The sequence below is a fragment of the Cinclus cinclus genome, chromosome Z, assembly GCF_963662255.1.
Source record: "Cinclus cinclus chromosome Z, bCinCin1.1, whole genome shotgun sequence".
NCBI lineage: Eukaryota > Metazoa > Chordata > Aves > Passeriformes > Cinclidae > Cinclus > Cinclus cinclus.
The window spans coordinates 15,429,130-15,453,292 of NC_085084.1; the positions used below are offsets into that span (position 1 = coordinate 15,429,130).

At 37.4% G+C, this 24,163-nt stretch overlaps 1 protein-coding gene across 5 annotated transcripts in view; it reads left to right on the forward strand.

Moving 5' to 3' along the window:
- Window positions 1-11,244, forward strand: part of PTAR1 (protein prenyltransferase alpha subunit repeat containing 1) — a 28,669-nt gene extending 17,425 nt beyond the window's left edge. For 2 of the 5 annotated variants that reach the window (XM_062513430.1, XM_062513432.1), the window contains 5 exons: window positions 600-704; window positions 2,901-3,114; window positions 10,024-10,337; window positions 10,896-10,932; window positions 11,017-11,244. In XM_062513430.1, coding sequence (XP_062369414.1) covers window positions 600-704; window positions 2,901-3,114; window positions 10,024-10,337; window positions 10,896-10,932; window positions 11,017-11,244 — 898 coding nt within the window. Of the gene's footprint in view, window positions 1-599; window positions 705-2,900; window positions 3,115-10,023; window positions 10,338-10,895 lie in introns of all 5 variants that reach the window. The other 3 variants (XM_062513428.1, XM_062513431.1, XM_062513429.1) reach the window with 2 other exon arrangements.
- Window positions 11,245-24,163: the final 12,919 nt, after the last annotated feature.

The window sequence follows — 24,163 nt, forward strand, 5'->3', positions numbered from 1 at the left end:
TTTGTCAGGGCAATTTTAATTTTGTTTTTAACCAAAGATTATTTTACATTTAAGTAAACCGAGCAATTGCAGCCTTTTTGTTAAGTTTGCAGAACATTCTACACATGAGAATATTTCCCTTTCCTTTATCAATTTAGGGAACCTTGACACTGTATCTTGAGCAGTATGTAAAAACTAAAAGTAAATGTGGAGGAGTGTTATGTGTAAGACTTATTTTCAGATGTATACAGTGATCTCTGGGCTTAATTTCAAGAAATGAGGTTTATTCATGTATGTAACCGCAGTGATAGGTGACTCAGTAATTTCTTGGTAGGCTTGAGAACTAAAGGGTTGCATTTGTTCAGATTAAGTTCTTTGTGCACATATGTATAGCACATATATATGTATAGCATATACTATATACTATATATATGTATATAGTAGATATATGTGTGTATAGTGGAATGGATTAATACACTAAAGGGTTTTTAAACTCTTGTAGTTTGACAGTGAAGTTTGGTTATGATGCAAAGGAAATGCCATGCAATTTGTAATTGGGATTTGTGTTCTGTTTTCAAGTTACTGCTTTTATTCACACAGATTTATTTTATCTTTTGTAGGAAAGAATTAATTCTATCTGGCACTTTAAATCCACTTAAAGATTTGCATCTTGGAAAACTGGCGTTAACCAAGTTTCCAAAGAGTCCAGAAACATGGATTCATAGGTTGGTTTCCTTTGCCTTCTATTGACTACTCAAACATTTTTCCTAGGGTTTTTATATTTCCTGTTCTTGGGTTAAGGAGAGTCATAGATGCAGGATGACATCTAGAAGTATGTCAGATTCTTTGAACCAGTCATCGCAGAATACTGTGGTTTGGCTTTTGAAGCTACCTGTCTATATTCTACACTTAGAAGTGAAGTCATATGCACCTTTTTTTGCTGCATACTTTTAAAATAAACTTCAGAGAGATAAATTTCCTTAGAGTTTTATCATGTCTTGCAGCACCTAAAATTCTCAACCTCAAAAATCTGATTCCATCAATTGGAAGTATTTGAGCAGTACAGGTTTCTCCTTTCCCTCCAACTTACTACTGTATTGCTTATCTACAGGCATTTCAGAAAGTGAAGATTCTATTAAAGCTAACCTTTATAAATAAAGCTGGGTTCTTTTCAATCTCAGTACTGGTCTTCTCGATTTGATAAATTAATTTTTATAATTTCTAACTTAAACTAAATAATTCAGTCACCACTACTGGATATTAAAACGACAGACCTCATGTTTGGAAAATTTAACTCCAGAGTTACTCAAATGCACAAGGCTAACATCTCAGTCATTACTGACCATAAAATGCCTGTAGCAGAGCCAAGAGAAGTATAGATCCATTGCTCAGCTTTAAAAGAACACAAAACAAAAAACCCAAAAAACTTTGTATGTGTGTGGTCTTTTTTTCATGAGAGAAATAAAAAGACAAGTCGACTTTTTATAGTCAGTGCTAAAGAGATTTAAATGTAATGCATTAGGAAGCAGTTTGCAATGTTTGTGTTTAGTATGTCCAGCATTAGGGCAGCTGTAAAGTTGATACTGCATTAGGGGCTTCATACTCTATAAAGAGCATAACAAAACTTACTGACTACATGAGAATTTTTTGAAGTGGAAGTTGTTGATAAACTCTTGTTTGTCACTGCATGCATGAGCTTAAAATTCTCAAAGCAAATCTAGCACGCAATGCATGGAATAGTGCAAGGTGTTTCATCAATACAGCAACAACAATGAAGTTCTGCAGCATTGATTTTTATTTTTTATATTAAACTTCGATTTGATATCAACTTCTTTGCATCATCCTTGTGCTACTGACTTGTGCTCCTTGATATCTTTGAAGCAAAAGTATATGGTTATAATGGGAAAAAAATTTTGCTGTTTGTCATAGTTTAGCTTTTATACATGGTAGCTAACACCAAAAAAATAAGGGGTTTTTTGCATGTTAATACTTCTAAGTACTTCTGTCCATTTTTGATAACTGAGTGAAACGAAATTTTGACACCTTCAAAAGAAGCAATTCACTGGTTTTGGAACTGATGTGAGCCGGTACAAAATAGGATAACCTCTTGCTGCATACCAGAGGATGTCCATCTCTCCAGAGTGTTCCACATTGGACCGTTGCAGTTCTATTGACATGGGCTACTTTCTGGAAAATTACACATCTGTAATCTATTTTTCTGGAACACTTTCATGTTGGGGCTGCAGATGCAGCATTGAGGTTGCCTCTACAAATACTACTAAAACTTTGTCCAAAGTAAAATAAAAAAAACCCAAAACATCTATGAATCTGTATTTATATGTGTACTTCATCAGTAAAAACATTTGTTTTGCTTATACCCTTGAAACCATAAGCCTTTTGGACTTTGCTGCTGCTGGTGATGTACAGAAACCAATTTGAATTGCAGTGTGTGTTACTGTCAGATATAAAAGATACTAAGTAGAGTTAATTTTTTATTAAATCACTTTCTTTCTATCTCAGTTTGGCTGCTTCATTTTAATGCTATGCAAGATTTTGAAAGAGGAGCCCATTAGAAATTTCATGCACACACTGCCTGCACGGTTTCATAAATTTGCTTTTAAATTTGCTTAAATTTGCTTTTTTTTGCTTTCATAAATTTTCCTTCTGCTTTATTTTACTATGCTGTAAGTAGCCATGATCAGAGTGAATAAACTGATACAGCTTTATTGGGAATATGATCATCATATCGTAGCTGTTAGCATGGCAGGCATTCAGATGGTTGTTTGCTACTCACTCGTTATCTAGCTACAGTGTAGTTCAGAGAATAGAAATATTGGAGAGATTTGATTTGTGCAAATAAAAAACATTTTTTTCTCTTAAAATTGCTCTCTCATCATTAACACTTTACATCGTTTAACCAGACGATGGGTGCTGCAACAACTAATTCAGGAAAACTCCTTGCCCAGTCTTGCAACTAAAGGAAACTTGGGAGTAGCACCTGTGGAGAGAATTCACCGACTAGTGCAGGAGGAAATGAATGTCTGCTCCGAAGCTGCTGGGAGATATCCAAGCAACTACAATGCCTGGTCCCATCGCATCTGGGTTTTACAGCATTTGGCAAAGCTCACTGTCAAGGTATAATACAATAGTGAATAAATTCTTAAATTTTCTTGTCCAAAAAAAACCTAATACTGGTTTGCAAAGCAGATTTTATAACATGAATGAAGAGTATCAAGTTAAGTTATCACAGGCAGCTAAGAATGTTTTATGGAAGTGGGCAGAATCTCGCAGTGAGTGTTTTGCATTTTTCTTGCCAGTGTTTGCAGGTTCTGCTCAGCAGAAATAACACCTTTTTCTTGCCTGTGTACAAATCTCTATTTCTCTCTTAAATGTATATGTGGGAAGAGTGTAGATGGGGCGATGTGAGCCAAGTAAGGAATGGGCAGCTCTAAGAAATTCTTCCAGCACTAGTCTTGAAATTCCTAGTAGAAGAAAAAGGTAATATGTAACATACTATTTTGATAATGTAATATCATTTTATTGACTCTCTGACTCAGTTTACCTGTGGTTTCAGAATACTGAAGGACAAAATAAAGACAGCAGGAATTAATTTTGGAGAAAGCATAGTAGTGCTTGTAACTAATTTCTTCTGTTTCAGCAGTACTTTTTGACAGCATTTACACTGGGAGCTGATTAAACTTTCTGGGACAGCAGGGACAATCTATGTGGTGTTGAATGTTTTGCATCTATAACATCAAGACGTGCAGCAAATTAAATTAGTTAATATTACATGGTCTGCAATTATATAGGCAGTTTTGTAATACCATGTTTCCTGAGTGGCTAGGTGAGTTCTTTATGAATATTAGGTTGATACAGTGACACATATCTCACTTTTTAACAGCACCTTCTGCATTTTGCCACATAGGGTAGAAAGGGAGGAATTTACTGGACATCGTTGAGTCAATATAGCCATTGTTTTTATGTCCATTGCAGAGACAGGGCAAAATTTGGACTAGCAAGTTTATATGAAAAGGTGGTTTTCAGGAAACTCAGAAGAATTGTGGAATTAAGATGGATTGGAGGTTAGAAGTTAGGGTTAGAGGTCTATATTAGTACAAAACAGGAACTTTGTTTAATCTTCAAGAGCTTACTAAAAGGTGAAGAGAGTTATCAGTGTTAGAGAAAATTAAATTTATTCTATGCCTTAAAACAAATTCTAAACAGCTCTGTGTCCATTGTATTGGTAACACTGGTCTGAGGATCAGGATTACACCTTGAGTGCTTTTTGCGCTCAGTATTCCTTATTAATTTAATTAAAGAAAAATAATTACATTGTAATAGAAATAACTCTTTGCGGAACTGGAATTATTCTGGAGAGTTTATTCATTGTCAGTTGTGAGTGCTTTTTCTGACAAATCACAAACATGCCTGTGAAGGAAGTATTTTAAATTTGTTTGATCAATCCAAAATCCATTTACTTTGCTTGCTCTCCCACTTCACCTACTGATCTATTTTTTCAGCATGAAGATTGTGGAAGTGATACTTCTGTCTAGAGTTGTCTGGCAAAATTTCACTGGTGTTGTTGTTGTTCCTCCACCAGTTTGTTCAACCTGTTGGGAAGTCTCCATGTTGGCTCTAGGTCTATTTCATGACACCACCTATGCATCTCATCAGAGAGCCTATTAGAAGGTGTTTGGGATACAGGAGAATTAGGAAAAAGTGTGGAACATGAAAGACAGCAAGGAATTAGTGATAAAATGTGTCTAGGTAACTTCAAGAGGCCGAATGATACAGTGATTATCTGCAAGATATGATGCAAGGACAAAAGCAAAGGAGGAGAACAGGGAAAAAGGATGCATTACAGATTTTCACAAAAATATGCAGGTTCACAGAATCACAGAATGGTTTGTCTTGGGACGGACATCCATCTCATTCCAGCCACTCTGCCATATGCAGGGATGCCACTCACTAGATCAGGTTGCACAGGACCCCATCCAGCCCAGCCTTGGATACTTCAGTGGAGGGGGCATGCACAACCTCTCTTGGGCAGTCTATTTCAGTGCCTTACCACCCTAATAGTAAAGTATTTCTTCCCTAATATCTAATCTAAACCCACCCTCTTTCATTAAACATTACCTCTTGTTCAGTCACTATATAGTCACATAAAAAATCCCTCTCCCTCCTTTTTTAAGTCTCCTTAAGTTACTGAGAGGCCACAGTGAGGTGACCCAGAGCCTTTTCTTCTCCAGGCTGAACAACACCAGCTTTCTCAGTCTGTCCTATTAGGAGAGGCGCTCCAAATCTCGCAGCATCTTTGTCACCCTTCTCTTGACCTGCTCCAGCAGATCCACATCCTTGTGCTGATGACTCTTAAAGCTAGATGCAACATTCCAGGTGGGGTCTCAACCAGAGTGGGACAGAGAGGCAGAATCCCCTCTCTCAACCTGTTGATTTTGATGCAGCCCAGGATGCAGTTGGTTTTCTGGGCTGCAAGTGGGCATTGCTGGGTCTTGTCCAACTTCTCATCCATGAGAACTCCCAAGTCCTTTTCCAGAGGACTGTGCTCATATCTGGGATTACTCCAGCGCAGGTGCAGCGCCTTGCACTTCAATTTGTTGAACTCATGGGCCCATTTCTCTAGTTCATCCAGATGTCCCTGTCATCCCATCCTTCTGTTGTGTCAGTTGCACTGCTCTGCTTTGTGTCATCTGCAAATGTGCTGAGGATGCACTTAATCCCACTGTGTGTGTTATTGATGAAGATACTAAAGAGCAACAGTCCCAGGACAACCCTGAGGGACTCATCACCAGTCTCCACCTGAAAACAGAGTCGTTGACCACTCCTCTCTTGCTGTATCCATCCAGCCAATTCCTTAACCACTGAAGAGACCTTCCATCAAATCCATCTGTTTCAAATTTGGAGGTAAGGCTGTCATGTGGAACCCATATTTAATGCCTTACACATCTAGATCCATGACATCTGTTGGTGTTTTCTTGTTGATCACTGCTATCACTCTGTCATAGTAGGCCACCAGATTGGTCAGGCACAATTGCTGGCTGCCTCATGTCACCTTCTTGTCTCGTTTGTGTCTTAGCCTATCTTCTGGAAGGATCTGCATCATGGTCTTGCTAGCCATAGAGGTGGGGCTTAGCAGTCTCCAGTTCACTGGGTCTTCCTTTCTCCCCTTTTTAAAAATAGGAGCAGTGCTTCCCTTTTTCCAGTCGCTGGGGGCTTACCCTAACCACCGTGACTTCAGGTATGATGGACAGTGGTTTGGCAACATAAACCAGTTTTCTCAAAACTCTGTAATGTGGATCTTCAGATGCCACAGACTTGTGGCTGTTCCGCTTCCTCAAGTGTTTCTGAATCTGCTCTCTGATTATAGTGGGAGGGCCTTCACTCCCCCCCCACAAGAATCTAGATGATCAGGGACTAGAGAGCAGTGTGAGGGAGGCCTGACTGCCAGGGAAGACTGAGACAACTCAATGCTTCATCCTTCTCCATATGAGTTGCCACCAGTTCTTGCTTATCAGGATGCGTACACTCTCCTTGCTCTTTTGTGTGACCTGTGTACTTACACAGTCCCTTCTTGTTATTCTTTGCGCCTCTTGCCAAGTCCTGTTCCAGCTTTCCATTGGCTTTTCTGACTCCATCCCTCCCATTCCGTTAAACAGAGGTTGTTTACTTGTTTGATATATTGTGTTCCACCTTCAGCAATTTCTGTGTTTGAATATCTGAAAAGTATGATACTTTTCAACAAGATGCAATGCTGGAACTATGCTGAAAAATTGGCAAATGAAGCAGTCACTGATTCTATGGCCATTTAATTCTTGCAAGGTTGCCTGTATTATTTAGGGCTAAATTTCTGCTGCAATACAAACCTTGCCTGTTGAAGTGTACAAGGGCGCAGAGGCCCAGAAACATAAATTATTTGTTGTGTTATCATTAAAATATGACTTCTCAAAACATTTTTTCATTAACGTTTTTATCCCGTTAATGATAACAGGTTTATCATTAACACACCTGTTGGCCTGCTTTGGAGGATTTCAAGAGGTAGGCCGTGTAACAGGATTTTGGTTATTCTTTTTCCTTTGATAATCCTAATGCTACTGCAGACTGAAACACAGCCCAATCTGGGAAGAAGATTTAAAATGCTGCAGAAGAAAGTTTTGGCCCAGTAGGAATATTTTCTCACAGGATATAGATGTTTCTTCTTTCTTACACTGGACAGTCATAAACATAATCTTCTTTCAATAGAGAAATTTCAGATTTTTGTAGCTCCAAAATTTGAATGGCATTAGCAAGTTTATGTAGTGTTTAAATAGTATTCATTAACATAAATCCAGGATTTGTCAATAATAGATTGTTTGAAACTAATCTAATATTGGATCCAATCCAATCTGGTATTGGAGTACTGCCTTGGAAAGCCCAATTTCAGCTTTCTCACATGACTGTGCAGTTAGTTAGTGGGGTTAGATAATAGGCTCCAGATACCTACTAAAAGGTGGGTGTGTAGTTAGTTAGAGAACTGAGGTAAGACAGTAGTAGGGGTGTAGTCTTAAAATCCTTACAAACGCTGTTGCTTCAGTGAAATCACGCAGATAGAAAAATAGTTCAGCAAAGATTGACAAGCATTTTTTTTATTAGATTGGAATACTCAGTTTCATAATAAAAGGATGGAGATTGACTGATCAGACCCTACAAAAAAACAAGTAAGCAAACAAGTAGTGGAGTAATTGTCATGAGGCAACACATCTCTTGTGTGATTCCCAGAAAATAGTATGTTCACAAAACAAAAAGTAGTTTTTCTTACAGCCATCCCCAGTGAGGCCTTGGCTTTTTCTTAGATGACTGGGTCTACTAATCATTTAAGATACTAAGTTTCTGTGAGTGGACATTGCTGTATTTGTCTGATTATCCTTAAAAGTTTGTTTCCCCAGTTCCTTTTTATTTCCCCAGAGTAGAAATTTCTGCATTTCCTCTGCAGACCCAGAGGTTGAGATGAAGGTCACTGAGCACACGTCATATTCTGGGGAAGGCTGCCTGTTCCATGGTAGTCAGCTCACCACCACAGGTAGAAAAGAGATTGTCAAGAGTGGGGAGGAAGGTATTTTCATATAGTTTCCTCTTTCTTCACAGAACAGTGGCAATGGGCTTGTGCAAGGGCTTGTACTGATAGAGATGGAAATGGAGAAAGCAGGCTCTGTAACAAAGAAAGATTCTTGGAATCTTGGTTGATTGATCTTGGAATTCAGACATTAGATAGATGGCTTTTTCTTTTACTTCCAATTGTTGGAAGCATCTTTCAGTGGTACTCTGAGGTTCCTAGATAGGAAGCTCTGTTTTTTGTAGATCTCAAGTAGTTTTAGTTGTACTCTTCCATGTTGCTTTTTTAAAAGAGGTGTTCTGGTTCAAGTAAGGAGGGATACTGGGAACAATTTTATTCCCTTTGTACAGGGAGTTAAAATGCTTAATTAAGATGTTCCTCTGTAAATTTTTAGCTTATAAATATTTCATATGAATGAATTGGATTCTTCCAAAGTCTTAGTTGAGCATAAACATGTGTAGTATCAATCACAGCTGAAAAAAGGCTGATCTGATTTTTCTGAGCCTTACATTATTCTTAATAGACTTCTAAATTTTGAAGTTCAGAAGTTTAAAATACTAAGCTCAGTTCTATGAAGAAAGGAAAAGCTGATCTTATGGTTTAACATGCAGATCTGGACATGGAGTTTTATCTCCCTTAAGAGCCCTGTATATGGACTGTTGCTTAATATTGCACTTCACTTTGCTGATCTCTAAAAGGAAGGTGATGCTGGTATCTTTTGGCAAGATTTAGGAAAAACATATGAAAAACATTTTTAGAAAAACATATGAAAAACATTTTTAGAAAAACATGAAAAACTTCTGTCTTGGGTTGAAGTCACTGTTTGCATTGTATTTACTCCAATTTCTTTTAGAACAGATTCCCCCAAAAAAGCTATATAGCTAGCCTTGTGTGTTTCCCTGGTTTACTTTGTGGGAGATTGTGTTTTTTGTGCTGCAGTATCTAAAAGAAAGACTTCTACCTATGAAAGTTGTTTTCCATCAGCTAGTCCTGTTAAGTGATGTAGGTAGCTTAGGATAGGAGGTTAAAAGCAAGAGTATATCATAAGTTTATCAAGATTACTTCCAAAGGTGTTTAGAATTTAATGAAAAAGGTAGTTTTGGTCTCTTTGGATAGTTTAAGCTCTGGAGGAGAAGCAGTGTGAGAAAAGAGGTCAAGGCCTGTGACTAAAAAACAAACCACTGGCTCTAAGAGAAAGCAAAGCAAAGTGAAAGCTATCTGGGAGCCAAACTTGCATTTCCCTCCAGAAATGAATTTTGAAGGTTTAAAAGTACTCAGAATTAAGAGACAATTTACTGGAGCCAGCATTTAGAAACAAGGCTACAGTTGGCAATTTAAGTATTTTCCAGAATTGTTGTGAAAGCCTTTCTAGGGGTTCTTCAGTAGTAAAATCAAACTGATTATGAATAACCTGATTATGGATAAGTACTTTGGTCTTTCACAGGCTCTAGGACTTTAAACATAATGTTATGGTTGATATCCTGTCATGGAAAATGAAGGTTTAAATTAAGTTTGGGCTTTTTTCCTTTTTAGCAACTCACCCATCTTTTGACATCCACAGTCCATTAGGTAAAAAGTAAAATTCTTAAAGCTAGTAGCATTGTCGTTTGTGCGTCCTCTAAATAGTATTTATTGCTAACCATTTTGAGATTCTTAAATAATTGCTTATTTCATATGATAAGTGGTTTGGGTTTTTTTTCCCGCTCAGCTTGTGGGCTGGTTTCTTAAAAACCTGCCTTTTCAGAGTTTGGAAGAAGTATTAATTTCTTTTCAGCACACAGTAGAAAAAGCTCAGTGATACTTCATTTTTCTGTGTATTCTTAAACCATTACCACAGTGGCTGAAATCCCCGAAGAAGAGATTACTTTAATACAGAAGCAGTAGTGGTAAGCTCCTCCTTTATACTTGTTGATAACTGTCCCTTCATTTTGTTTCAGGTTCTCCTCGATGAACTATCATCCACTAAATATTGGGTGTCCATGCATGTCTCGGACCATAGTGGATTCCATTACCGCCAGTTCTTACTCAATTCCTTGATACACAGAATGGTGACTGATAACAACATACAACAAAATCAAACGGTGAATGAACAAAACCCTAGCCTTCAGAGGGAGGAAGAGAGTGCAGGGACAGAAGATGCCTGTACAGAGGAGCAAAGCGTGGATCTCCCGCGCCGTTTTGATGAAGAGATGGAACTCTGCAGTGAACTGATTGATAATTACCCAGGTCATGAAACCTTGTGGTGTCATAGGTAAGAGGACTTGGTCAAAAGAGTTTCCTTCTGATTTGTGGATGATTCTGCACATGATATTTCCTATACAAATTGTTCTGGTTTTAGGAAGTACCACTCAATAAAAGATTTTTAAGCTATTATGTATTATGCCTTTGGAAAATGTTCAAGAGCATAATCAGAACTATTGTGTGGGAGATTTGATTTGGCTTAAATATCTTGCAGTGTAAGCACTGCTTGTCCCTATAATTTGTGCAAGAGACACAAGATGCTGTTAATGAGCCTCCTCAAACTTTAAATGTTTAAACAACAAAAAAATGAACAAAATGTAGATAGAAGATTGGCTGCATAAAATGTTCGCTTCATTAGCTGGGTGCAGGTTCCTGACTAGGTAACAGTGGATTTGCCAAAAATGACATGGAGCCTTTTCTACTCGTGTACAGCATGCGCAGACAGAGCAGATTTTGTGTCTGTGAGGGAAATCTGGTGGGATAGCAGATGAATTGAAGCTGTTCAGCAGCAAGAGCAGGTTATTTTCAGTACATGACTTTCTTTTCTTTTTCTTCTTTTCCTTTGAAGAAGGTGTGTATTCTACCTTCAACAGCACATAAGCAACAAACGTCCTCTCGTGAATGCAGTGGTATCATCTGTGGACAGCAGTGATGAAAGTCTGAATAATTCCCACCATAGTCCTGCAACAAGTCACATGGCACAAGCTATGGATGTTGATGGTTTGAATGAATCCTGCAGCAAACAAAGTTATACCCAAGAAACAAAACGCCTGAAGCGTGCTCCTGTGCAGGACTCTCTTGGTCCAGAAATGGAATACCGGTTTGTTGATAAAGTATTATCAACTTGTAGGGATGCGGACCAAGCCAGGTTTGCTACTGCTTACAGAAAATGGTTAGTTACTTTTTTAGGTCAGTGAAGGAGGTGTTTCAAGCTTTCAGGGTTCTTCTCTTAGTGCAATATTCTCTTTTCAGACACAGTGCATGTCTTGGTTGCAAGTGTTAGCTAACTCTGTGTTTCTCTTTCTTTTGATGGTCGGTCCTAAAGCTAAATTTCAGAATGTAATTCTGTCGCTTTATTAAAGAACTGGTATATGTTTTTATTAAGCAAATGCAGTTTGTTACTTAATCTCTCTAAGAAGTCACTCTTATCAGCTCCCTACTATGATATTCTTTTTTTTTTTTACTTCTGAATTAAAGTGAACTGAATCATTTGACTTAACAAAAGTGGAGATAAAAGAAAAAAGTTTGAAATGCTTGTGAAACAACAGTGTCTGAAAAAAGAATGGGAGAATCTGTCAGTATCAGCTAAACCCATTCCCAATTTGTTCCTGTATAGCATTATGTTAATAACTTATTGAATCCAGACTATATTCGGTGAGTGCTATTATTTTTATAAAGCAGTCTTTGGTAGAACACAAGAATACAGTGTTTCTGAAGGCTCCAGTAACAGTTTTGAAGCTGTCATGCCTTTTACTGTTTTAACTGGGTTTTTGTTTGCTTATTAATTGTCATGTTAACTTGATAGGAAGGTCTAAAAGGTTGAAATCTTGATAAGCACATACAGGAAAGTGTGGCAGAAAGCTGTTCAAATGCATGTTCACCCACAGTCAGAGCTGTATTTTGCTGTATTTGGAAATAGTTTTTTTAAAACACACCATTTTTTGCCTTCATTTCTTACTTGGTGGTAATTTATTTATTTTATCTCAACAATCCAGAATTAATCACACTTGATACACATTTTTTAATGTCTTATTTACACTACAGATTCTCACCCTGCTAAATCACACATTGGTAACTTGTACTTAACCAAGATTTTACAAGTCCAGTATTGGATGGAGTAAAAAGTAGTTCTTCCAACTGATCTGACTAAACTAGTTGAGGCTGTACAGTTTGAAGAAAAGTGACGGCAAGAGGAGGGAGCTAACTCTTCCTTTTGTTCTTTTGAAGAGCTTAAATCTTTGGTTTATTTTTCTTTTCTTTTTTTACTCTTAAGGAAGAGCTCTACTCCAGCCATACATCTCTCTGTTTACATAACTGTAAATTTTAAGGGAATTTGAAATCAAGTATGAATGGTGTATTTTGTCATTTCCTTAGAACTTGTCTGTAAAAGGGATTTTTTACACTAGTAGAATTGTGCTGGTCCACAGACCCAGGGGAAACATTCTTCAACTGTACAAGTCTATACAATGGCAACATTGCCTCTTTTAAAAGCAGACCATTCTCTGGGGGGGATAAGATTTTCAAGTTACTGTCCTTGCCATAATTTCTTCATTTATCTCTTGCCCCAAATGCCTCTTGACCACAAGTTTCAAGATGCTGTTTCTGTTGGGCAGAGAAATAAAAAATGAGGGAGGAAAAACCACAGATAGCCTGTTCAAAAGGTGTCACTTAGAATCAAAAAAGCACTCGAAATGTGAAGTTCCTGTACTTCTAATTAGATTGATAAATGGAGTTTACTGAAAACAGACCACCTGCAGTCTTTGCAGGTATGTTCATGATTCATTTCGGCCACAAAGTGGCTAACAATGACATTTCTAAAATGTACACTGTTCTGTTTTACAGTACATAGGTAAGACTGATCTAGACTTGAGCATCTCCCTGTCAAAGCTTTGTCTCAGAGGGCATCCACAGCTGCCTCTCCATAGGTGTGGAAGTGTTATGTGGTCATTAGCTTGGAGGTGCTATGGGATGCTGCGGTGGTTTGGTTGGTGGTTTTAGTTGCAGAAGAACATAATTGTTGTCTGAAGGAGGTGTGGGATCGGCTTGAGAGGATAATTTTGTCCTACGATGTTGCCTCAGTGATCACTGACATCAGCAGGTTCAAGTACAAACAGGACCCTGAACTTAAGAATTTGAACAAGAACTTTTACACATCCCAGGGAACCTGTTGTTTATTGAATGTGGATGATACACTGCAGTATGTGTAGTAGCCTGGGTCAGGTTGATTAACAGTATCCCATTAAAGTGTGAAGTCAAGGGGGCAATGTATTAAAGATCAGGTTCTTGGTCCTAGGTTACTTAGTAATGTATGTTTGTGTTCTGTTTACCTCGGCAAAATTACCTGTTTATGAGAAAAATATTAGTGATAGGAACCGCCTTGGAAGTGAGAGCATGATAAGAAACATTTCTTGAACTGTGGAAGGGAGGAGATTCTCTCTTGCACTGGAATGACTGAGGCTTTCAGAAGAAAAATACTAATACTAGAATCTGACTTGAAACTCATTATATAGTTCTTCAGACTATGATGTGTAGCCTTAATCAGCATTCTTAAAGCTGTACTGTGGAAGTTCTGTGCTTTTGAAGGTGGCATCAAAAACATTTAAGCAGGTGTCCTCATATACATGTGTTTTCATATTCACATCAGCAAAAGTGATGCGTTCTTATAGGACAAGATTCATTCCTATGAAACTGAATAGTGTTCCATTGAATTTTAGTACTTGAAGTAAGAGTTCTGGAACTCTGATTAGCGATGGTGCTGAAATTCTTACTACTTTTGCAAAACACTGATGGCTATAGTATAAGTCATAAGTGTGGGTTTTTAAAGTCTGCATCTGATGGAAATAGTCACCTGCAGTCTATTTTTTAAAATCCAGTAAGAATAGTTACATTTGGAAATGTTAGCAGGCCTGAAAACTAAACAGTAAAATTGAAACAAGTAACATCTTTCTGTTTGAAGGAAATGCAAACAGTAAGTGGTTAAATTTGAGCTTTAATTTTTTTAATGGTAACAATATATATTATATGAAAAAGGAAAATAATATCTAAATTGCTTCAAACTGTCAGTGACCTGAAGCTTCATGCATGAAATGGTTGAAGAGGCACTTCTAACATACTGCATTAGGCTCAAAGCTGATGGGACGTTCTGGAGCTATGATCTTTGCAGCATACCTGTCTAACCACTTGGTGTTACTGCAGAGTCCCATTTGGACACTGCTTAAAAAAAAAAAATGAAGTGTCTTTAGGCCATTGGTAGTTAACATACTGAGCATAGGTACTTTACGTAAGGCATTTCAGCTGTTTTGTGTTTCAGAGATCAGAGACTAAAAAATTAATCGGTGAACATTCCTGCAGAGAACATGTCCAGCAGAAGCTGCAAAATACAAGGCTCTCACTGTCTGAAGTTTCTTCAAATATAAAATCAAAGTTTGTACGTCTTTAAGCATCTTCATGTAAAGTTCAGCCTCTTTCCTTATTTTGTCTTCTGCAGTAGTATGTGTCATTTGAATAGATTCTTTTTGTTCACTGGATTAGTCTTTGTAGAAATTTGTACTAGAAACAAAAGGTTTTGAGGAACAAATGTAATTTGAAACTACAGAATTTGGATTAGAAGGAATCATGTTTTTAAGTAGTAAATTCTCAGCTGCTAAATACAGTAACTGTTACTTCACTGGCATTTTGTCTTGTGTTTTACAGTCACTAGAGAAACATGCAGCATTAAAGATAGCTACAATAACAAATTTGTATGAAGTTATTGGAACACATCCTTGTAGCTGCTCTCATTATTATTCTTAATGTACTCATGTCTGCATGTTTGTGTTTCATTGACTGCTTACATATTCTTTATGCAACAAAATCCATGTGTCATTTAAATAGGGGATGAAGTAACTTGTCAGTTTATACTATTTGATTAATTACTTTGTATGTAATTTGCTTTAAGACAAATAAGCAAAGTGGTAATATAATGAGAAAGCTTAGATTTTTGTCTTATAATCAAAATTTCTGGCATTTCTAGTTTTGTTCTAGTGCTGCTTAATTAGAATGTGGAGCTAGACTTTACGGATGTGATTTTTTTTAAAACAGTACTGTATAATACTAATGAACAGAAACAAAGTGTTTTGAAAGGTTTGTCCGCATAACCAGACTCAAAAAGCATACTTTCCTAAAAATACATAACACACTGAGCAAAATGTGAGTACCAGAGAATAATTTAAGTTGTGAGTCTTTAGAGATTTGATGATTAAATTTTTGGACAAGTTGTTGTTTGCTTTGTTTTGTTTTGCCTTCTCTAAGGGAAGAATGCTTTTTGTTTTGTTGTTTGGGTTTTCTGTTTTTTGTTGTTTTTTTTTAATCTTGTAGGAGGTGAACCATTGCACTTACAATTTTGGGAGAAGAACCCACAACTGCTGAACTGTATCTTGTAGAGCAGTTTTGGAAAAAACAGTGAACTGACACTGAAACGTAGATGTCACTTCTAATGCATCTTTGCACTCACTGGGTGATGAGAGATATGTATAATTAGATCTTTTTATCAGTGTCAAATATAAAGAAAAGGGTGTAACTCACTAATTCTCAAATGCACTTAACATTCAATTTAATTTCAAATGAAGTTTAGTGTCCTTTTCTATAATTTTCCCTTTGCACACAGAGGTGTGTTTCTTCTCAGCCTCTTCTCTGTTCTTCCAACCAGCAAAGAAGAATGTAGCAAAGCATTGGTGAGGTGGCCTGATTTTGTGTTTGAGTAACTCTGACTACCTCCCAAATAGTTCTTTGACTGATGTCCTTAAGTGGAGTTCATCAGGCTCAGTTATTTCAGAACCTCATGCTAGGCCTGTATCCTCTTTCAGATGTGAAAAACAAGAGCTTTATCAATGAAACCATCAGGTTTTCCAGGGAGAGTTTGAAGGAGAAAGGAAAAGAAAATCTTGTAATTAAAGCTGGAAAAACTAGAATTAGCATGAATTTTCCTTAGTCTTTTCCTCTGAAGAAGCAACTCTGTTGCTGAAAAAATTGAGGAAATATGCTTCCAGGGAATTCCGTATATTACGCGTTTGAACTGCAGACCTGACACTTCCTAGTGGCTTTTGCTTAGTATATAATGTTACTTCTCAGGGCATAGTCTATTGTAGTGAATTAGGGTGCATTTTTACAGTCTATAATTATTGATGAAAAATGACAAAAAAAAGCTAAACATGTAATAGCTGGCTTTTTTTTTTTTTTTTGGTCTGGCATAGTATTTTGTGATCTACCCACATGCTATAACTGTACCCAGTAATGAAAGTAGACCTCACCATATCATCTGCTTCATACTGTTACTCTGTATCTTGAATTACTGTTGCAGTCTTGCAGGAAGCTCCTAACAGTTGTTGGATTTATTCTCTTGAGTTTCCTAGTAAAATTCAGTAGAGTAGTTAGTATATCAAAGTATGTTGTAATCATGGGGAAGCTTTTTACAGCATCTGTGTTGATGTACCATAGGTCTTAGATTCAGTATTTTAAAATTTTTGTTAGGATTCTGAATGCTAAATTGGTTTTGATGGTTGTCAGACTCTTACATGCAACAGTTGTTCTGGAAAACAGAACTCTTAACTGAAGTCAGGTTTGTTTGAACATCTTTATCTGCACCACCTGGAACCTGCTGTACACCTTAATGTATAGTCAGAGGTGGGGAGAACCCATGGTGAGGTGCATATTTTCTTCTTGGGACATTTTCTGCATGAAATATAATTATGGTTTAACAAAGAGCTTTTCTTGGATGAGGTACACCTGTCTGTTCATTGTGAATGAAGTTATGAAATTGGTATACCATTAATATGGGAAGATCTCCTGAATGGTTGCATGTAATGAGTAGATAAAAAGAATGTGGTTTTGTAAACCTGTTGTTAAAAAAAAATCACATGAACTATACGAGGTACTAGAATTTGTTGTTAGAAAGCAAAATATACTTACACCTATTGTATGCATTCCCTTTTTGTACCAGTTTTTCTCTTTTGAAATGGCTACATTTAAGACTAGGTAGTCATCCTTACTTCATATAATCTCATTACTTTCATATAATCAAAATTATAGATGTCTTAAATATTTTTAAGTAGCATTAAGATCCAAGATAGTGACAGCACTACAGTGTTTAAGTGAGCCAATAAACTCTTAATTTTATATTGCCATGATGTTCATCAAAGTACTATTCTACATAGGGAAATGTTTATTTTGTCAAGATATGTGCAAAAATATTTAATTCTCGTAGCTTTCTTATTAGGGGGATATACAACTAGTTTTAAGCATAATATTTTGCAATATTTTTTCTATGAAAAAATCTCAGATGCACAATTGTGACCACTGTAAATTTTATGTAGATTTCCAAGATAAATTAGATAAATCATAAATTTTGTAGCAAAAAAATTAGGACAGGACAGTAAGACACTGGAAAGTAATCTGCTAAATGACCAGTGTTCTACAGGATAGTGAATGTAAAGCATAAAGTTTGTTTTTCACTGGTCTTAGTTTGTCACAGGATGAATTCCTGTCAGATGGGGATTTTTTTTTTTTTTGTAATCAGTAGAGAAGTTATCTGTGAATAAATTATCTGTATTTATTCTCCCACAGTAAGTGTGCTTGTATGTGTGAATGGATGGATGATGTAACTGGATTTATGTCCTGTGAACTCTGCAAAAATCACCCATAGTTGGCTATCTGCTAACAGACTACTCAGTGGATGACCTGTCCTGAGTCTGAGTCTAGCAAGGTCAGTGCCAGGTTGTCTACTGAAAGCAGTAAGATTTATTGCTTCCCCTCTCTGTCTTGATCTGCCTGATTATGATGATATCTGGGCAAATGCCTGCACACACCAACCAAATCATTACTGGTGGTGGTGCTTATTCCAAGTGCTTGTAGAGAGCATTTGAGACTGTGAAAGAGTTTGTAAGGACTTTCAAGCTGGGAAAATTTGGGAGTGCTCAGTCAATACCCAGGGGATACTTTTCACAAGTCCTCCAGAAAGGAAATGGAAATCCAAATGTTTTGGATGAGTGCTTTAGCATCACAGGAGACTGAGAAAAGTGTAACTAGTGACTTAAATTGGTATTTAAGTACAAACAACAAGTAGTCTTTTTGGTACTTTCAGTATTTTTCTTGTGTTCTTTTTGTAAAAATAAATCACATAAAATATTTTCAGAATTACTCTTCATTTTCATGTCTTTTGATTCTGAATTACTGAATTTGAGAGCTTTCCTTAAAGGAAGCCGTTTTACCGGAAAATGCTAGCAGCTTTCCTGTTTCCTCTTAGACAATGTGATTCACTCCCAGTGTTCTAAAATGAGCACTTGAAACCACGGGGTATTACTGATTGTATTGCTCGTCATCCTAAATGCAAATCTTAAAAAAGCTTCTCTCATATACTTCTTGTTTTCTCCCTTTTTTTTTTTCCATTTTCTCTTACTAGCACCTAGGTAGAAAGAATATGTAAGGAAACCCATAGTTGATATGAGCAATCTTGGCTTACTTAATTTGGGTGTTCATTAGTTCAGAAAGGAGCAAGTAACAAACCCACCTGCGTCCTTATATAGAAGTAATTTGCAGGGTCTAGTTATCTGTGATTTGAATGCTTTATTTTTACATCTATTGAAATGAGTTCCAAAATTCCCACCAACTTCATTGACTTCAGATCAGGCCATGCAGCAGAGAGAGTATCAGTCTCTACCTGACAGCCGTGACATACTTAGTATGAATTGAAAGGGTCTTGTTTGCCTCTCACAAATAACTGAATCTATGGGTTCGATTAAAAAAAAAAACAGTTAGTGTAGTGTATGGTCATTAGCACTGTGGAAAAGGAGCCATTAAGGTTATGGAATGTTAGAGGTTTAAAAGGGCAGCTAGAGAAAAAGTAATGGTACTACAGGGTATGAATAGCTAAGAAAGCTTCCTTTTCCCCTCTCCCTATCCCCCACCTCCTGTCCCAGCTCAAAACTCCCCATTCTCTCCCCTACCTCCATGATTTTTCATCTTTTCTAATAGTAGAAACTTTCATACAATATACCTGTGTGCAAACCAGGATAACACTTCAGTTTTGGAAGTGTTGCATATGACTAGCAAATAGATACCAGTGCTCGAGGTTCATGCAAGGTATTTAGGGATGACTGGTGAGGTTTTAAGTGCTGTATGATAACTGATGCAGTATTGAATGGGAATGTCTTAATAAACATTGGATGGCCTGAGTGTTGCTGTTCTCCAGGCGTGCTGGTTTTCATTTATGGTCAACAATAAACTGTACATTTTTCACCCTTCCATCTCCACAGATGCTTATCACTAGCTAACAGCTAATCTGCTTTGTGAAATCTATCTACATAACACTGATTTGAGATGTCCTACAATTATTTGTTGTTATCTAGTACTAGAAAACTTCCACCACGCATTTAGTCCTTCTTTGGTGGAACCTGGCCAAATATGGATTTTAATGGTTATAAATCTGGTTTTGCTAGGAAGGGAATTCGAAATTCCGCTTTATAAAACTTGCATTTTCCTGATATCTAGTTAGAAACATTGAAGGGTATCTTAGCACTGTTTTCCAGTTGTGCACACTGAGTTTTACCTTATCTATCTCAAATATTTTGTATTGCATGTTAATTAAACTTTTGCATATCCTAGTAGTACAAAATTACTTGCAAAACTAAAAAGAGCACCCTTACAGTTCTAACTATTCTATGCAGATGTCTTCCAAAATTTACAGGTACAATTTTAGTGGTGGTGGTTGGTAAGCAGATTTTTTTCACTTACTTATCAGCAAACTTGTTTTTTATGTATTAGTGACAAAATGGACTAAACACTGCTGTAAGTTATTGTATTTCTGTAGAAAATGGAAAATAGTGTAATATTGTTTTTGTTAAATGTTGGCAGTTTATAAATAAACTTTTCAACTCCAAAAAAACCTTTGTTTTCTGACGACAGAGAACTCCATTTTCATTGTGCAACAGACACTCCTCATAATTACTGCTAATCTATAATTACTGCTAATCTCTTTGGTGATTCTCCTTTGACAGCAGCTTCATCTTGAGAGTTAGGTGATGATAGCAGTCTTACTGTTGGTTCTTCTAAACACTGATGCTTAAGCCTTTCTCAAAAGTTTTCCTATGTCTTTGTTCAAGCTTACTTTCTAATAGGACAGAGATGAACAGGAGTTAGTTCTTTCTAAGATATTTCTTTCTGGCAGTAGATACTTGGCTATACTGTCTAGAATTGCTGAACTTGGACAGCTGATTGCTGCTTATGTTCCTGTAACTTTTTAAAATTTCAGCGTGATAGTCTGTGATGTGGTTGCCTTTCTTAAAATCTGAAGTCAACCAGAATACCTTGTGTTAGTCTTTTCAGATTCCATACAGTTTCTATGCTGTACAGTTGGAGGGAAAGCATTTCACAGATATTAAAAACATGTAATTGACCTTTTGTGTTAAGAAAATATACCTTCTTTGATTAATATTAAAGATAGTTGTAATATAGAAGTACTATTATACATGGTACTTTGATTCCAGTTGACTGCCTTTAGAACATGAATTCCAATGTGTAAATTTTATGAGAGTACCTGAAGAAGAACCCTCCCTAATCTGACCCCTCATCTGAACTGGGTGAAAAGATACTTGAGGTATGCTTATTATTTTTGTAAACTTTCTAATTATGCACATACAAATATATTAACGGCTAGATCCATAGTGTTGATCTGCAATTAAGCTCTTCAGACATGTACTTCGTGTATAGTTGTGTGATTTCATTTATGACAAGTTGTTAATTTTTTGGCAAAACTGACTTAGATGTTTAGATCTCTCATAGACTTGAGTGAATGCTGCAGTAAATTTGCTTCCAGTCCTTGTACATCAGGGCAATCAGTAGCTCTATAAAGAGCTTTCATTCCAGGCTGTAATCCAAATAATTCCGAGGTTCATTTAAATAATGTATTCAATGAATAAATAATAATATAAAGGAATGTTAAACTGTCAGAGCCTGTGGTTGGGATTGGATTTTTATTTCATTAAGCAGTGTCACTGGGATATTTCAATGTAATGGCATATGAAAAAACTCTTTAAAGCTAGAGAGTTGTATTTCATGTATGTTGTAAGGCGTGATGAACTGTAGGTCCAGTATTTCTCAAATTTACTTATGGGTTTCTAGAATTATCTTGTCATCTTGGTATCTTGTTCAGGTATACGGGGAAAGAATTAAAAATACGTCTGCATGGTTATTCTCTTCTGCTTGCACTTCATACTAATTATTTGTTCTCTGACACAGGGCTTCAAGTCTTCCACTGTTTTCTGGTTCCAATAAGTCTAAATCTTCCAGAGCTACTAATACCCCTGTAGAACTCCTTTGCCAGATACCAAAAGGTGGTGTCTGCTTTTCCAGAAGTGCGGAGTATCTGGCTGTTAACTCTGTAGACTGTTTGGGCTTCTACACCTCTGAAGTCAAACCATAGATTCACCACTTCCTTTGTAACCAAACATTTGAAGCACCTAGAGAGCTACTTTTCTGCAGTGTCTGATAAAGAGGTAAAAAAAGAGAAGAAGTGGAAATGTTATGTCAAGAACAATCGGTAGATGGTGGATAAGTTTGTTGGGCACAGCATGGAGAAAAGCAAAACGGAAGCAGGTTTTTTTGATTTTTGGGTGAGTCTGGCTATTACCTCCATGAGCTATGTCTGATATGCAGACATGTTGACAAGCTAGGAAGGCAGTTCCTGGGGGAAGATGACAGCCTTTGTAGAGTGTCATGTTTTGACAGTAGCCCAATGCCAGGCACCCATGAGAGTTGCTTGGTCACTCACCCCTGCTACAGCTGGGCAGTGGAGAGGCTGTGGGTGGATCTCTGCATTCCCCATGCATTCCCATGAGCTGCAGGGACATAGCTGCCTCACCATGGCATGAAGGGAGATCTTGGCTCTGGCACCTGCAGCACCTCCTGACCCTCCTCCACTGACCTTGGTGTCTTCATGTTGCTTTCCTCACATGTTGTCTCTTCTTTTCTGCTGACTAGAAGCAAAACCTGTGACTTTGATTTTCTTCTTAAATATGTCATCACAGAAGCATTACTAGCCTCTCTAATTGGCCCATTTTGGCCAGCAACATGTCCATCTTCAGAGCCATCTGGGATTTGCTCTGCTGGACATGGCAGAAGCTTCCAGCAGCTTTTCACAGGAGCCATCTTTGTGCCCTCCCTGCTACCAAAAACCAGGCTGTGCAAAACCAGTACAGAGGGCAAATGTTTTTCAGATTCTGAAATGAAGTGCTCACAAGGGAAGTGGAAAGTTTTCTATTTAATATGAGACAGGATTTTTTTGGTTTATTTAATCTTGAATATATTCTCAACTCTCACATACCCTCTAGTATAATTTATTTTTTTATGCTGAGGTACCCTTTGCTGTTGTCTTACAGCTCAAAAGATGAGGATAACGAAGATTTTTAGCTGTGGAACCTGTGAAGTTTAAAAGGTCTTGCTTTCTTTCACCATATAAGGTTGCTTGTTTAAACAGAAGTATTAATCCACCTGACACCTCTGTCTGATTGGGAAAAGTGACATAATTGAAATTTCACTTAGTGGTTTCTATGATGTTAGTGATTACCAAATAGAGTCAAACAGAAGACAGGAAGAGAGATCAGTCTGGGCATTATCATTATCCACTCTAAAACTAAAATCCTACATCTCTTAATACATACAGGCATGAAGCAAAGTAAAACTAAAAGGCATCTGAGTCCTGTAGTGTTGCACCAGGTTAGCATGTATGGGTATGCATCTTTAGCTGTATGGGACATGACTGCTTTCAGACAGTGAGATTTCTCAACACTTCAAACAAGTTGGTGAAACCATGAAAATTTAGTTGCCACTGATAATCTGTTGATCTTAATTTCTTTCCTTATTGGGGTGTCTTCACTACTGAAAGACAATATGGCTTTTTAGGGAAAAGGGGAAGAAGGACCTCTCTGTGTGTAACTGCTGTCTTTACAAGGTGCTGTCTGTCTGTGTTTCATGAGTAACTGGTCCATTTTGTACCCCTTGCTGTTTACCACTGTCAACTACCTCCCCATCCCCACTCCAGCACATCCTGCACACATCTGCACAGGTACACCAATCACCTTGGACACCCTGGACCCTCAGGTTTGCATCCTCATCAGCTGCAACTTTTCCAATTTGCCTGTGGTTTTTTAATAACTCATAATTTAGGTTTGTTTCTTGTCTTTGCCCCTATTAGTTCATCTGTTGGGTTTGCGTTTATGCTGTGTTTGTGGCTCCCCCTTCAGTTGTTATGCCCTTTGGTATTGGAAAGGTCCTTGATCAGATATCTATAAGAGAGCAGAGACTCCCTCCCTCTACATACCCTTGTACAAACAGGTTTGCCTATTTCAAGGAAAGCTGTAGACCTTGGTTCAGTGTAGGTTTTTTATCCCATGACAGCTTTATTCTTTACTCTCTGAAGCCTTTTTACTTTGACTGGAAAAGTACAAGCTTTCAAAAAGTCCTCAAATGAATAGCTGTATTGGTTCCTACAGTGCATGAAACACAGGCTATTCAGCTGGGTAGTGCTTGAATTAATACATAAATTAAAATCTGCCTTCCAGCTGTTCATGAGATTTGAGCAGTAGTTGCAGTTTTCCCTGTAAGATAGTGCAACCACAAAAACAAAGGGAAAACTGCAGCTACTGCTTGAACTGAGTAATTGGAGGTGAGGGTGGTAGAGCTGAGAAGCAATTTCTAAGTGACTGTAATGAGGATGGAAAGGAGACAACATGAAATATAAAGAGATAAATTCCTTTCTGTCTAAAAGGACTTTATGTTGTCTTAGTCAGCAGTTGGTGCTCAATTGATGAAGAGAACATACTTGCATTAATGAAGTAGGTTCGTAGGTCCACTGGGTTAAAAATAGGGATGCAGACTTAAATGTGTATTGATACACAGCAGGTCAAAGCTGGCTGCTTTGAGTCATAATTGGGAACATGAAAATGAACTGGGAAAATGTCAATTCTTTGCTATCCCTGCTAGCAGAACTAACCACTGTGAATTTACCAGTTCATGGATTAAACTGTCAGAATTCCCCGGAACAGACACAGCACTAGAACAACCTGTTGTTGACTCTGGACATTGAGG